The 14,649-nt window shown below is 39.0% G+C and overlaps 1 protein-coding gene across 3 annotated transcripts in view; it reads left to right on the top strand.

Annotated features, from left to right (window-relative positions):
* Positions 1-14,244, top strand: part of CDC20B (cell division cycle 20B) — a 57,158-nt gene extending 42,914 nt beyond the window's left edge. The window contains exons 8-12 of one of the 3 annotated variants that reach the window (XM_025387388.1): positions 988-1,082; positions 3,051-3,276; positions 7,501-7,626; positions 8,131-8,236; positions 12,903-14,244. In XM_025387388.1, the coding sequence (XP_025243173.1) occupies positions 988-1,082; positions 3,051-3,276; positions 7,501-7,626; positions 8,131-8,236; positions 12,903-13,003 (654 nt within the window). In that variant the 3' untranslated portion in view covers positions 13,004-14,244. Of the gene's footprint in view, positions 1-987; positions 1,083-3,050; positions 3,277-7,500; positions 7,627-8,130; positions 8,249-12,902 lie in introns of all 3 variants that reach the window. The other 2 variants (XM_025387387.1, XM_025387389.1) reach the window with 2 other exon arrangements.
* Positions 14,245-14,649: the final 405 nt, after the last annotated feature.

Raw genomic sequence — 14,649 nt, 5'->3', positions numbered from 1 at the left:
AAGTTAATGTAAAGTAGAGAAACTAGGTGTGGCTCTTAAAGTATGGGGAATAAAAGGAGATGACATTCTACTTTTTTTTTTTTTTTACTGAATGGTTTTTAACGAAGACTTAAGGGTACTCTGGTTAGTTTCCACCACAATCTTTCTGTCATGTTTAAAAATATATTTTCTCTGAAACTAAAGTTGGGCTTGTAGAGTCTCCTGTTCTGGAGCTTTGGAGAGAGGAAGATACTTTCAGTTCTCCTTTTCACCTGAAGCCATGATTAGGAGTCTGTACTAATTTTTTTTTTTTTCTGACAGGCTCTTTGAAATGGGGATTTATTGAGCTTCCATCAGTCTATCTAATTTCTCATGTATCATTATTATTATTTTTTGTTACTAACAGAATAAACAACATCATTCATGTGCAAATGATTCAGGAGGGCTACAGATGGCTCTCTCACTGCTTTCTCATCTCTGCAATGATAATGAATGCTGTGAAGTCTATGTCATAATTTCTTCTTACACCAAAGTTGTCATTCCCCATGGCGATCAGAATATTATCTGTAGCTGGCAGGAAAGGAGTCTCTTAGCAATAAGTGGAATTTCTGATTCTAGGAAGTGTCCGGGTACCCACATCTTATTAATACATTTGTTGGTAACTGTAGGTAGATTTCCAGATTTGTAATTCTCACAATTCAGAAGGAGCTAGAAATGTGGTAATGATTCTCAACCCTTGGCTACACATTGAATTCACCTGGGGAGCTTTAAAACAATTGCCATATCCCCAGGTTCTACTCCGCCAACTAAATCTGCATCCATAGTGGTACAGACTCCCCAGCTGATTCTAATACACAGTCAGAATTGAGAACTGCTGGCTAGAGGTGCTGGGTTTTCACTTAGTACAAAAACTAACAATATCAACAGTAATTGGCTCTCAGGCCTTTGAGAAGACAGTGGGCTGTGAAAACTCCAATGCTACATAACTCTCCTTGTTCATTTTTTCAGTTATGGGATGTGGTAACTAAAAAGCGGCTGAGAAATATGCTTGGTCATTTGTCAGTAGTTGGGGCTCTGAGCTGGAATCACTTTATCCTCAGCAGGTAAGAAGTGTCTTATTGGAGACAGTTGTGTTTGTATTAACAATTGATTATGGGGCCTGAGTAAACAATTATAATATTCAAAACCTAAACTGACAAAAAATAAAACAAAATAGGCCATTGGACTTAATATCAGGTATGATCCCACCCTCTCAGGTATTCTGATCTGCTGGCGATATAAGTGTCTTGGTGCCCACATGTACCATGTGTGCCTTCTGCATGGGATTCACTAAATTGTTCAGATAAAATGTGAAACTCCCTTCAAGCAAAAGGTTTCTCTGTGCTAAGTAATAGGTACTAAAGGGATATTGTGCTGAAATCAAGTATTTATTGCTATCAGTATCTATACTATGGAATATGTTGAGCTCTTTGGGGCACATTTCCAAATTCACAGACCCACAGAAATTATGGCGGAAGGAACCTCGTAGATTATCCTGTTCAGTAGTTCTCAAACTTAAGCATGCATCACAATCACCTGGAGGGCTCCTCAAAACGCAGATTGCTGGCTTCACTTGGGGGGCTTCAGATCCATTAGGTCTTGAGGGGCTGGTAATTGCCATTTCTCATTTCCCAAGTGATGCTGATGATGTATCCCTTTGAGAACTAATGATTTAGTTTAACTGCTTCTTTTTTAACCAGAAAAATTAAGTGACTTCTTCCTGTGAGCCTACATAACTGGTCTAAATATATACTGCTTTTAATCATAGCCATTCATTTTCATATTGTAGTTCTTAAGATTAAGGTAGACTTAAGTTAGATAAATCCCAAAGACTTTTAAAATGTATTTAAATAATTTGATGTAAACTTGAGATTTGAATATCTTGTGATTTTGGCCATACTTAAAACAACTTAGTTATTGCAGTCTCCTTTGTATGTACTCAAACTCCGTCCTATGTACTCAAGCTCCTTTTCTAATCTGCATTGTTAAAGTTTAGTTTCATTATCCACGAGGAAAATGAACAGATCCTTTCTTATAATAATAGCAGCTAACATTTTCAGACTACTCTGTGCCAGGCACTGTGCTGTACTTTTTATGTGTGTAATTTCATTTTAATCACTGCAGTAACGTGATAAGGTGGTCTCTTATCCTCAATTTTGTTTTTTCAAATGAGTAAACTAAGACACTAGCCTGAAGTCACATGGTTACTAAGTGACAGAGTTGGGATAACCCAGCTGGTCTGGCTCCAGAGCCCATATTGTTTATCAGAATGCTGTTCAGCATTGCATAGTTTTAAACAATGTGACACTGGATTTTGAGAAATGTCTGAAATAATTGTGGAACATCATTTACTTACTCCTTAGAGAAAATTAAATTAATCTAGAAAGAGTTCATTATCTTTGAAAAAGTGATGTGATCTTTAGTTGTTTAGTTTCACATCAGTGAGCATGAATAGAGACATTATCCACTGATTAGGAATCATATTGCAGTTTGCTGTGACATTCAATTGGTTTTAAACTTCTTTTACATATTAGTGCCTTTAGCAAAACTAAGAGTGGATCTATAGGTTAATAGGAATCTACCTGTTAGAAAATTGTTTCCTTTTTCTATGTTTAACATTTTACTATAAATATATACTGAAACAATTTCATTGAGACACTCTGAAATATTCAAAGTTGCAGAAAAGTATTAATATTTCCTAGGTCCAGTATATAAACTACCATTTGGGAAAATCTGGTAATCTCAGCTTAATTTTCCATGGCTGCCTACACCAGATTAAAGTCATTAGAAACATCTATTAAAGGATATTTTTAAATCCAGACTTCAAACTCTGCCAGACAAATCAATTTCACTTGTGAAAAGAATCCTCCAGGCAGAACACTCCATCCTTATTAACCCAAGGAATCTCCACCTGTGTTTTCAATCGGTCCTAGGGGTCTTTCAGAAGTTTTACTTTGAACTATGCTTTCCTCCATGTTTTCAAATGTTTATGTAGCAACAGGGCTTAATTTTTTTGTTATGTAAACTCACAGTGGGTCAAGATTGGGGCGTGTTTATCATCATGATGTTCGGGTAGCCCAGCATCATGTTGGAACACTTCACCACAAGCAAGCTGTGTGTGCTCTGAAGTGGTCACCGGATGGCAGGCTGCTTTCCAGCGGCTGCAGTGATGGACTGCTGACAATATGGCCCCACGACCCAGGTGCCAGTGCACAGGGCCAACCGCTGAAAGTCATACCCCAGTCTACAGCAGTCAAGGTAAGAAACTCAGTAGCTTTCTAGGTTTCCTGTTACTCAGAGACCACTGGGTATCCTTCACATATAAAAAGAAAATCATTAAGCCAATATTTTGAGATTTTTCTTTCTCTAGAATTTGCTTTGGAGTTTGTCATCACTCTCCTGAAAGACAACCCTATTTATGCTTCCCACTGGTCAGATTTTTTAGTTGTAGGTGACTGAAACCAAAGTCAAACTTATGCTTAAGCAAAAAAGTAAATCTATTTTTTCATGTAACTGTGGAGTCCTGGGTACATACGGCTGGTTTTAAATATCAGCTGGATCTAAGGCTTTGAGTAATGTCATTTGGGCCCATCTTTTTAGCTCTTGGCTCTGCTTATCTCTGGTTTCATTCTTCCTTCAGACTTCATTTTCTGGGCAAGATGGCTCTTGGCAGCTTCAGCTTCAGATTCTTCTAGATGGGTGCTGGATAAGAAGCCATCTTTCCTTATAACTCTGGTGGAAATGTGCCAGGGAGGACCCTAGTCTGCCTTTGGTCACATTCTCATCTCTCAGTTAATAATTGTGGCTAGAGAGATGGGCACACTGACGGGCCTGGGTCACAAGCTCACATGTAAGGAAAGAGACCCATTGTCAGAAAATGGCAGGGTGCTGTGAAGTTAGATCAATGCTCCACCGTGTTCTGCATAATTATTTATTTCTCTGACTGTTAAATTCTTATTTCTAGTAAAAAAATCCATACTTTCCTTCTTGAGGAGTTGGTGACACAGATGTATGTCTTGACCTCAACATAGTCCCAGAATATATGTCACTCGCAGAGCAAAGAAATGGTTCTACCTTATTAACAATAAGCAAATTGATTACAAGATGATTTAAAAGTTATTACAGGGCTTCCTAATATAGGATGATGTATGTAGTGACTACTGCCACTACATTGTGCTGCCCCGAAATTCCTGGCTTGTGGTTTTTCATGTCTACAGGATATTGAGAATGATGATCAGTCCAAATTCCCACTATTCATTACTTGAAAAAAAGTAGGAAAAATGTATGTAAAATATTCTGTCTGAAAACAACATACAAAAACAAGACAAAAAAATAGTTGAAAACCCAAGCCAAGCAAGACAAGTTACCTTTTTAAATGTCTTGTTGTCAAAAATCTAATGCATTGAACTACTAAATGGGAGTCCTCTTCACTAAGAAAGAGTTTCTGGAAACCAGAGCAAGCCAAGCCTCCTGGCAGTCAGCACCTGGGGAATCACTGAACAGTCACCAGTCATGTCTCTTCAGTCACCAGCTAACCAACTGGTGAAGCAGGAGTAGACTTTGCAGGTTGACATCTGTGTGATTCCTCTCATGGTGTAGCTTCTAATTTTGCCAAAATATTTATTATAAAAGCTATCTAGAACAGTAGGGTATTTAAGAAAATGATTATTAATAAATATAAAAAATATTATCCATCATATGGTAAAACTGGGGTCCGTGGGTTCAGGGAAAATTTCTGAGCCTCTTGAAATTGCAAAATTATGTTTTCTGTGAAATAGCCCACTTCTCCAGCCTAATCAGAGGTGGAGAATTGTTATTTGAAAAAGATAAAGCAGGGAACTTTAACTTATGATATATATTGTAGATATTTTATTTTGACTGAGAACATTACATTCACCAGATTTATTAAACTGTACATTCATTCACCATATGAGACGAAGGCCTTTACTTTGAGTGTAGGTAGGCTGATTAGAATTCCTCATTGTCTTTCTTGTATGAACTACAACCATATTTCATTGTTCAAGGTTTCTATTTATAGTATCTGTCTGATTATCTATTGCTGTGCAACAAATTACTCAAAAACTTAGTGGCTTAAAACAATAATAATTTCATTATCTTTTATGGCTTCCTGGGTAAGGATTCTGGGAAAATGTCATCGGAGCAGTTCTGGCTCAGGATCACTCATGAGGTTGCAGTCAGACAGCATCAGAAGCTAAAAGTGCTGGGGGCTGCACCAGTTGTTTGCCAGCTGGCTGGGCATGCTCCTTCTTGCAATTTGCATCTTCATGTTGTGTGAGCTGATTTGGGTTTCCTTACAACGTGGTTGCCTCAAGCCAGTTGGAATTTGTGCTTCAGGGAAATAGGTCCAGTGCTTCAGAGAGCAAGGTGAAAGTGGTAATACCTTTTATTAATATAACCCAATTTTGCAAGTCATGCAGTGTCACTTGTCACATTTATTGGTTCCAGGTTAGTCACAAGTCCCCCCAGATTCAAAGGTAGAGGAATTAGATTGTACCTATTGATGGAGGGAATGGGCAAGGCTTAGAAGGTCTTGTTGGATGAAAGACAGTGTTGTGGCTATCTTTGGAAAATACAATCTGCTGCAGAATCTTTAAAGTAGAGTGAGGCCAGGTGCAGTGGCTCATGCCTGTAATCCCAGCACTTTGGGAGGCTAAGGAGGGTGGATGGCTTGAGCCCCAGGGAGATCGAGGCTTCAGTGACCCCTTGTAGTAACACTGCACTCCATCCTGGGCAACAGAGTGAGACTGTGTCTTAAAAAAAAAAAAAAGCTTCCAAATTGTTTGATTGAATTCATAGAAGTAACAATCATCTTTAGTCCAAATAAAGTAGGTGATTTAATTAAACATTTACATGTGATTTGATGAAATCACAGTTATAATAACAAGTTCACCTGTTATAAACAGGTTTGGCAAAACACAGTGGGTTCTATAAACCTACAGCTTAATTAGTGGGAGCAGAAGTGTGGAGCATTCTAGAGAACAGAAGATTAGTATGCTATGGGTAGAAATAAATATATTTTACAGAAGGAGAGGAGAACTTTGGTAAATTTAGCAAGTTGGTTAAATGAAGAATGAGAGGAACTATTGTATATTCAGATGTGTGTTTTTAAAAAATGGACTCAAACTTGTAAGAAAAGCATTAAGATGTAGGTGCTTAAATGGCAAAAAAATTCACATGGTGGGAAATGCTGGAGGAACATAAATACACAGAAAAAAGTTCATTCTTGCTAAGAAGAAAATAAATTACCCTTATAATCTGTTTTATAATTATTATAATTTCACTAGATGTAAAATAACATTTTTAACTTCATGTAACTTTTAGCCAGGGTGAAATTAGTATACTCATTGGATGCTGGTGCTGTAAAAAGTTATAACTGTTTGGAAAATTTTATGTCAACTCTTTTGAACCTTGGAATTTACTTGAAAAATTTGTGAGAAAAAAAGGCATGTAGAATATATTCATTACAGTGTACTTTATGAGAACAGACAACAAATAAAACACATGCAGAAAAACAAAAAAATTACTCCTTTCCAAAAAAAAGCAACCCAACCCAATACAAATAAAACCACAATACAACAAAAACCAAAACAGGTCTGGCATTAGCAGAACAAAAATTAATCAGGATACAACAGCATGATGGAATATTATGGGATTGTTAAAAATTATAATTGTGAAAAGTATATTAAAATGTGGAAAAGTGTTTATATGATAGGTGAAAACAACAGAAAATAATGAAATAGTATAAACACTATGTTTGCTACTTTATAAAATATTTTTACATGTAGAAGAGAAGATGCAAAAATGAGGGTGGTTACCAAGATGATTGATAAGGATACATAGATACATACAATTGTAGTATTTATTAAAATGTCCTTTAAAGTGATTGTTATTAGTAATTTTAATTACCAATGTAAATGTGTGATACTAAATCCTATTTTTTAAATTAACTGTAATTATAAATAAATAGAAGGCAATTTTATTTTCTGAACTGCCTTAAAATTTGAAGTGCTTGAGACTTTTGAGTTGTGAGCAATCACATATAGTTGTCTTTTATCTGACCACTACCTGGAACATAAGGACGCAGGTAGACAAATCAGAGAAAGCCTGCATTTTCAGAGCCAATTTGCAAGGGCACATGTGAACTACTCCAGCAGCAGATTTTTGCCCCATAGTATGTATTGCATGTAGCTTTCCAACTGTTATTGCATAGTCTATGTTAAAAAAATCCACAATTGTTATCATAATTTGAGTCATGTTAGGTATCTTCCCTTCCAGAAGTGACTGCTAGTCCCTGAGGAGTAATCTCTAGAGGGTGCAGTTGCTCCTGCCTTTGGATAGCAGGCCCAGGAGAGCTGTGACAGGTGCAGACCTGGGGACTTGCTGCTTACTTAAGTGCATCACATTCATGAGTGCACCTTCTTTGAAGCTGACCTGTCTGTGCTATTATGTGAAACTTTAAAGGCTATGGATTGGTGTCCCTGGCAGTCTGGGGTCCTTGCCATTGGAGGAGGAATGAAGGATGGATGCTTACACATCTTGGATATAAATGCTGGGAACAGCATACAGACCCCAAGCACAAACTCACAGGTTAATATCTCCTCTGGGCTTCATCTTCATTTCAATCTTCTGCATTCTTGTGAAAATAGTTTATGACAGAGCCTATGCCCACAACAAGCTCTCTTTCTCTATTGAGTCCATAAGGAATTTGAGTTCTCAAGAGTTTCTTTTTATTGTAAAAACCTCTTCATTTGTGAGTTCAAAGTTAATATAATTTGTATTTTCTATTTTTCACATTTCCTTTCTTTCCCATCACTGCTTTGACCATGAACTTTGAGGGTAGTCTGGCTCTTCCTGGCCAATGGTCACAGTTCACTTAAATTCTTCCATTTACTACACCTAAGCCTATTTGTATACTTGATCCTTTGTTGCCTTGGATAAACTTTCCTAGAATGGATGTAATTTCTTTAACATCCTACTCCAGCTGTACTGGAGGTTGGGTCATGGACAGTGCATACTGTCTATAACCAGTTTAAGTATATTCATAAGGAATCAGAAATTGTAATAATTCTGTATTTTTGATCATTATTTCAGATTTGTTCCTTAATCTGGCTACCTAAGACAAAGGAGATTGCAACTGGCCTAGGTACTCCCAAGAATGATGTGACTGTGTGGACCTGTCCTACTGTGTCCAGGTCTGGTGGGTTTTTTGGTAAGCAAATGGGTGAGTAAAATGCCATGCATCTATAGCAAAGTGAGCTGTTGTTGAGGGGAATGAAAGATTTTCTCCTTCCGGTTTTTCTCAGTACATATTTCATCAGAGGTAAAAGTCCTACATCCACCCTACCTCAGAGAGTGTATAGTTGAATGTTTCTGAATTTGACTAAGATGGTTCATCACTTTAAATTAAGTCATCTTCTCCTTGCATATGTATATGAATGATGGAGTGGTGATCTGGGGCAGTTTTTGAACTCGAGTGAGCATCACAAATCATTTTATTTTGAAGAAAAACCAATGGTGTAGAATGGGTGGAAGATAAGGCAATCCGAAAGGGCAAGACATTATTATGTGCCAGGAGGCCACTGATGACCATGAGGCTTCCTCTGTGAACATCTGCCCTTTCAAGGTAGACCACTATTCTTCTCAGCTTAGTTCTACCAACTTTTACTGGGTACTTCTTGAGAGAAAGACCCCATGATGGGGAGCAAGACCCAGGCCCTGTCCTCTGGGCCTTAAATCTTTTGTGCAATCTAGAATGTTAAAGGGGGCTCAAGGGTGAGTAGAATATCTCCTCTACCCAGCCCAGGGAAACACGAAGACAAAACTGGTGGTCGGTGTAAGAACGGGGCATCCTGTAGAACTCTGATTATATATCCCGTCTTTTTCCTCTCTCCACTCACCTGGCTTCCTGGCCAATCCCTGGGATTTACTTACTCATTATTTATTTATGAAGCATCTATTATGTGGCAGGTACTTTCTAGGGTGCTGGGGATACACAGGTGAACAAGAGAGACAATGTCCTTGCCCTCAGGGAGCCCACACTTTTGTGAGAGGAGACATGCAGAAAACAATGTTAGGTGGTGATAATACCATAACTTTCTTTGGAGATTCTGAAAATGTTAACGGGCAACAACGAAACAGCCTTATCGGGTAGACTTCCTGCCTCTGTTGATGAGCCCGACTGGACCTCAGCCTCAGAATGACCTTTGTATTCTTCAGCTGTCACACTCTGTGGCCTGTATCAGAATACAGGCAACTCTTAGCAGAGCCATTTTGGTGATCAGGTGCAAGTGTAGGAAGAGCATGAGTCATATTTTTTTTGCATATTTTAAATCAAAAGACATGCAATTCCCTGGACCTTTTCAGATTAGAGAAGTATTGTAAATCAAGCCTTAAAACCTGGTTCTTTACAAAACTAATTCCAGCAGCTAGGCAGGGCCTTCATCTAGGTGGGGGCATGTGATAGGATATTCAAATCAATTTTCTGATGCTTGGAATAAAGAATGTACTTATCAGGTGTATTTCCTTGTTTCTCTGGCCCTTACAAGTGATAAGTACTTTAGTTTTAACTCCTTGTGAATTTTTTCACTAATATTAGACAGAATTTCCAAGAGTGCCTTTTAACCTTTTCTCTTAAAATGCTTATAGTTGGAGATGAGGTTACTTTTGAGCTCTTAGACACTCATTTTCATCTCTAACCCATTAGTTCCTTCTACATACAGTATTTCTCAAAAGTGTTTAGCAGTTATACAAAACATGTATACAAAGTTGTTAATACAAAAACATGCCATGTGGTCAGTAAGTTTGGAAATTTGGGGTTAAGCTAGAATAGTTTTTTCTCTTTATTTTCTTTTTATTTAATTTTTTTTGAGGCAGAGTTTCACTCCGTCGCCCCGGCTGAAGTTCAGTGGCACCATCTCGGCTCACTGCAACCTCCACCTCTCAAGTTCAAGTGATTCTTCTGCCTCAGCCTCCCTAGTAGCTGGGACTACAGGCGCCAACTACCACTCCTGGCTTATTTCTGTGTATTTTTAGTAGAGATGGGGTTTCACCATGTTGGCCAGGCTGGTCTCGAACTCCTGACCTTAGGTGATCCACCCACGTCGGCCTCCCAAAGTGCTGGGATTACAGATGTGAGCCACCGTGCCTGGCCAGTGTTTTCTTTCTTAAGGACCTTCCAAAGGCTTGGATAGATTATGTGTATTGTGCATCACCAAGAGAAGGTGATAGCATTCGTTGTTTCCCCAAACACACTTGGGAAATCTGTAGTGGGGGGCATCTTGAAGTACTTGTTCCATGAACACACTAAGGGAACACTGCTGTGTCCCCTGATACTGCCTAGGTATTTAATTTTTATGGCTTTTGTTGTGAGGCTGTGTTTCCATTGTGGGTCAAGAACAGAGCCCTCGACATACACCTGATGATTGGGATCTGGATCAGTGTCTTCAAACTGGGGGTTATGATCATTGGATTATGAATGTAGTGAGTCAAGATCAGCAATAAAAAGTGAAATAGAATAGTATAGATGGGAAAATGGAAAATTAGGTAGTATTTTGTGAAACTTTTGTTATGGTTATATAGTACATATATGTGTCTATATATGGGGTTGCTACATAAAATGTAGTTTTGGCTGTGGGTTGTGGTCACAAAGTTTGGAACAAAACGATTCTAGATTCTGGTCACACCTTTACTAAGTTTTACCCTGTTAACCATAGTCATGACTTTTTTTGGGAGGGAAAATTTCAGTTAAAGAGACCTCATCCACCTGACCACAGAAGAAAGGTAACTTATGATTATTCCCACCTATTAAAGAGTTGTAATTTTTAAGCTTTAAAATAGGAGTAGGTAGCTCTTTAGCTTGTAGGGTGAGATCTGGTCTTTGGCTTGGTTTCATCATTCCGTGTATCAATATGTGGTCTCATTTATGACTATAGTTGCAGAAATAAGACAACATTTTCATGCTTTCAGTGTCTGTATTCTTAGAACCTGGGAAAATAAACCCTAAAAAGGACCTTTGTCTGACATAAAGAAGACATTTCCCACTATCTGGTAAATTAAGATTGTCACTGATATGCGAGAAAAACTTCAAGAATGCCTTTGCATCCAATCCAAATGCCATTTTTCTAACAAATTCTAGAAGTACCTTTCCAATTTTTAAGTCAAGATGGTTTTCAGTAGTACATGCTTTGGAAAAGATTGGGATTTCCCCCCACCATTACTCCTTTTCCCTTTTTCTCTTCTTCATCACAACACAGAAGAGTGAAGACATATTTATTACCTATTATATTTATTGAATAGACTTTTCTTTCTTATTAATTTAAAAGCATTAGTGCAGCCTGGGCAACACAGTGAGACTCCATTTCTAGAAAAATTACAAAAATTAGCCGGACGTGGTGGCACACTCCCTATAGTCCCAGCTATTTGAGAGGCTGAGGTGGGAGGATCACTTGAGTCCAGGAGGTTGAGGCTGCAGTGAACCGTGTTTGCACCACTACACTCCAGTCTGGGTGACAGAGTGAGACCCTGTCTCAAAATAAATAAATAAATAAATAAAAGCATTAGAGTAATGTTTTATTATATATTTATCCTCTTCTTTTTAAGAGGCTGGATCTTGCTATGTTGCCCAGGCTGGAGTGCAGTGGCTATTTACAGGCTTGATCATAGTGCACTGTAGCCTCAAACACCTTGCTTCAAGTGACCCTCTTGAGTAGCTGGGACTGCAGGCATGTGCCACTGTGTCCATCTCCTATATTTATCCTTTTAAAACAACTAAATCAAGTTGCTTTTCATTTATATGGTTTTATTATTTTTTAAATAATAGACAGTGGTCTTCCATAAAAAAACAGATTCTTTGGTCAGGGTTTGGTGTGTGGTCTGAATAGTCAGAGTGTTGAATTGGATCCTAGTTTGGCGTGTGGTCTGAATAGTCAGAGCGTTGAATTGGATCCTAGTTCTGGCTCTGCCATTAATTAGCTGTGTGACCTTTGGCAACACATTTGGTATCCCCAAATCTTTTCCCTCACCTATAAAAGGGGCCTGCATTGTCTTTATAAATGTAAACTTGCTGCTTCAGTTTATCTGATTAGTTTATTGAAAGCTGGGGCCCAGTGGGATACTTCTTGGGGAGGCCTGGGGTATGTGGCAGGAGCATAGCACTGGCATTCGTAGGAATGGGTGGATTAGAGACGACAGAACTAACAACAGTATAGGGCATGAAGGGTGTGGTAGGCTGATAAATAGTCTCCTAAAGGATAGCCATGCTAAATCTCTGGAACCTCAGAATGGGACCTATTTAGAAATATTGCATTTGGAGATGTCATTAAGGATCTTAACATAAAATCATCCTGGATTATCCAGGTGGCCCTAAATCCAATGACAAGTATCCTTGTGAGAGACACACAGAGGAGAACAGACACACAGAAGAAGAGGTGATGTGGCCACAGAGGCAGAGCCTGGAGTGATGTGGCCACAGAGCAATGATTGCCAATAGCCGCAAGGCACAGAATCACCTCGAGAGCCTCCCTAGGGAGCACTGCCCCTGTGACCCCATGATTTCAGACTTCCCATCTCCAGAACTGTGAGAATCAATTTCTGTTGTTTTAAGCCACCCAGTGAGTGGTGATCTGTTATGGCAGCCACAGGACACTGATACAGGGGCAAGAGCACTGAGGGAGAAAACTGTCCCAGTCAGCCCTGACTGCTGTCTCCCAGCATGGCTCAGTTGGTGGCAGCTCTGAACCTGGTGGGTGTGGGAAAGCCCTTTATTCTGGGATGGGACTCATGACCCCACCTCACATTGCCTATAGTCCTGAGCAGCAGCCCATGTAACGTGGAGGAGTATGAACTGTCTTTCCCTTTTCCCCCAGGCCACAGGGGCAGAGTGCTGCACCTGGCTTTGAGTCCAGACCAGACCCGGGTGTTTTCTGCTGCAGCTGATGGGACGGCCTCTGTATGGAATTGCTACTAGCACCCAGCCCCTCTAGGTTTCAGTTTCCTTATTTCTAAGTGAAGATGATGATGTTGGCTATGTCTTCTCCATGGAGTTTTTATGAGTATCAAACAAGTTGAAATACTCTTCTTGATGTGAATGCCTGTTTTCCTGTTCTTTCTCAGATTGCTTTATTTGCTCTGCTTCCCAGAGATCGACTTCTTTCCTTCTCTGCTTTCCTCTTTCTGCCCCTCTTCCTCCCCCTTTTCTTCTGCCTCCCCTTCTTACCCCTTTCTAGAGATTCATTTTCACTACTTTATTCAGAATAACATCTACAGCAAAGATTTCTACTTCTTTCCCATCTGACTTTTCTCCCTAGCTCCAAACCTCATATTTCTGATTGCCTCGGGATAGTTCCCTTTCGAGATTCTTTCCTGTCTTTAGCTCAATCTCAACACATTGAAAACACGACCCATTCACTTGAAAAACATTTATTAAAATCTCACTATATGCTAGGCAGTATGTTAAGCATGCTTATTACTTTCTCTAAAAATCAGTTCTGTAGGAATCTCTTCTCCTCCTGATGGTCTCATCCTTATCCTGGTCCCCTACTCAGGGAACCTCCTGGTTCTTCTCTGTGCTTCCTTGGTTCACCCTTTGCTCTCTTTTCTTTTGTTTCACTTAGTCACATCCTGCGTGCCTGACAGCCAGTCTGCTGTAGTTGCCTTATAACTGTTTCTCTTGACTCCACACCACTGCTAGGTTAAACATCTAAAAGTCCCGTGCTGATCCTCTCAGTCTCCTGCTCGTAAACTCTCAAGGACACCCTATTACCAAGCACCTTTGACCTCGGCCTCTGGAGTCCTGAGCCCAGGACTTGAAGTTAGATCTGTTCTTGCCTTAGCTCTGCCATAAATACACCCTGTAACCTTGGATGTGTTGCAACATCTGCAAGGATAGGAATTTGGATTTGATCACTGCTAAGGTTCCTTCAAACTTGATCAGTTCACTGTTCCGTCTTTTGAATGTTAATTCCCATTCATCTCCTATATTAAGACTTTGCTTAAGTCTTGTGATTTCCTGCCTTGTTGGAGCTTTTCTTCTAATCTGAATTCTTGCTTCTCTCTCCTTTTCCTTTACACACCCACACAAGTCCTAACCTCTCCAGGAAGTGTTTTGAAATGATGTTACCTGGGTTTGAGTTCTTGGCATTAGCCTGTATCATCTACTTGGTATTACTATACTATTACAGCTGTTTTAAAAAATCTTATTACTGTCTGAATCATTGGTTATTTTGGTTTTAACATCCTGAGGAGTTTAAATTGAAGGCTTGAGAGAGCATGCGTTATATTTTTTGGTGCTTCTTAGTATGTTCTGCATATGACAGATAACAAATATTGGCTGATTATTTTTTTTTTTGCTTCGACATGACTTGTTTTTACTAATACATACCCATTCCCTATGCCCCCAAAATCGATACAACATAACAAAAACTTTGAGAATTCAAAAGTAGAATGGTATATACCAGGGGAGTTTAGGACTCTTCTGTTAAATTAGTGTTAATTTGTCAATATATATATTTATTTTCCCTGTTTTTAAAATTTAAATCTGTTTGGTAATGTTAGTAATTCTTGCCTTAGAAAATTTTAGGCCACTGAAAGCCACAGGTGTGATCGTTTTCTGCA

This window comes from Theropithecus gelada, chromosome 6 (assembly GCF_003255815.1).
Source record: "Theropithecus gelada isolate Dixy chromosome 6, Tgel_1.0, whole genome shotgun sequence".
In the NCBI taxonomy this organism is placed as follows: Eukaryota; Metazoa; Chordata; class Mammalia; order Primates; family Cercopithecidae; genus Theropithecus; species Theropithecus gelada.
Note: the sequence above shows the minus strand (reverse complement) of the source record. Positions and strands in the feature narration are given on the sequence as shown.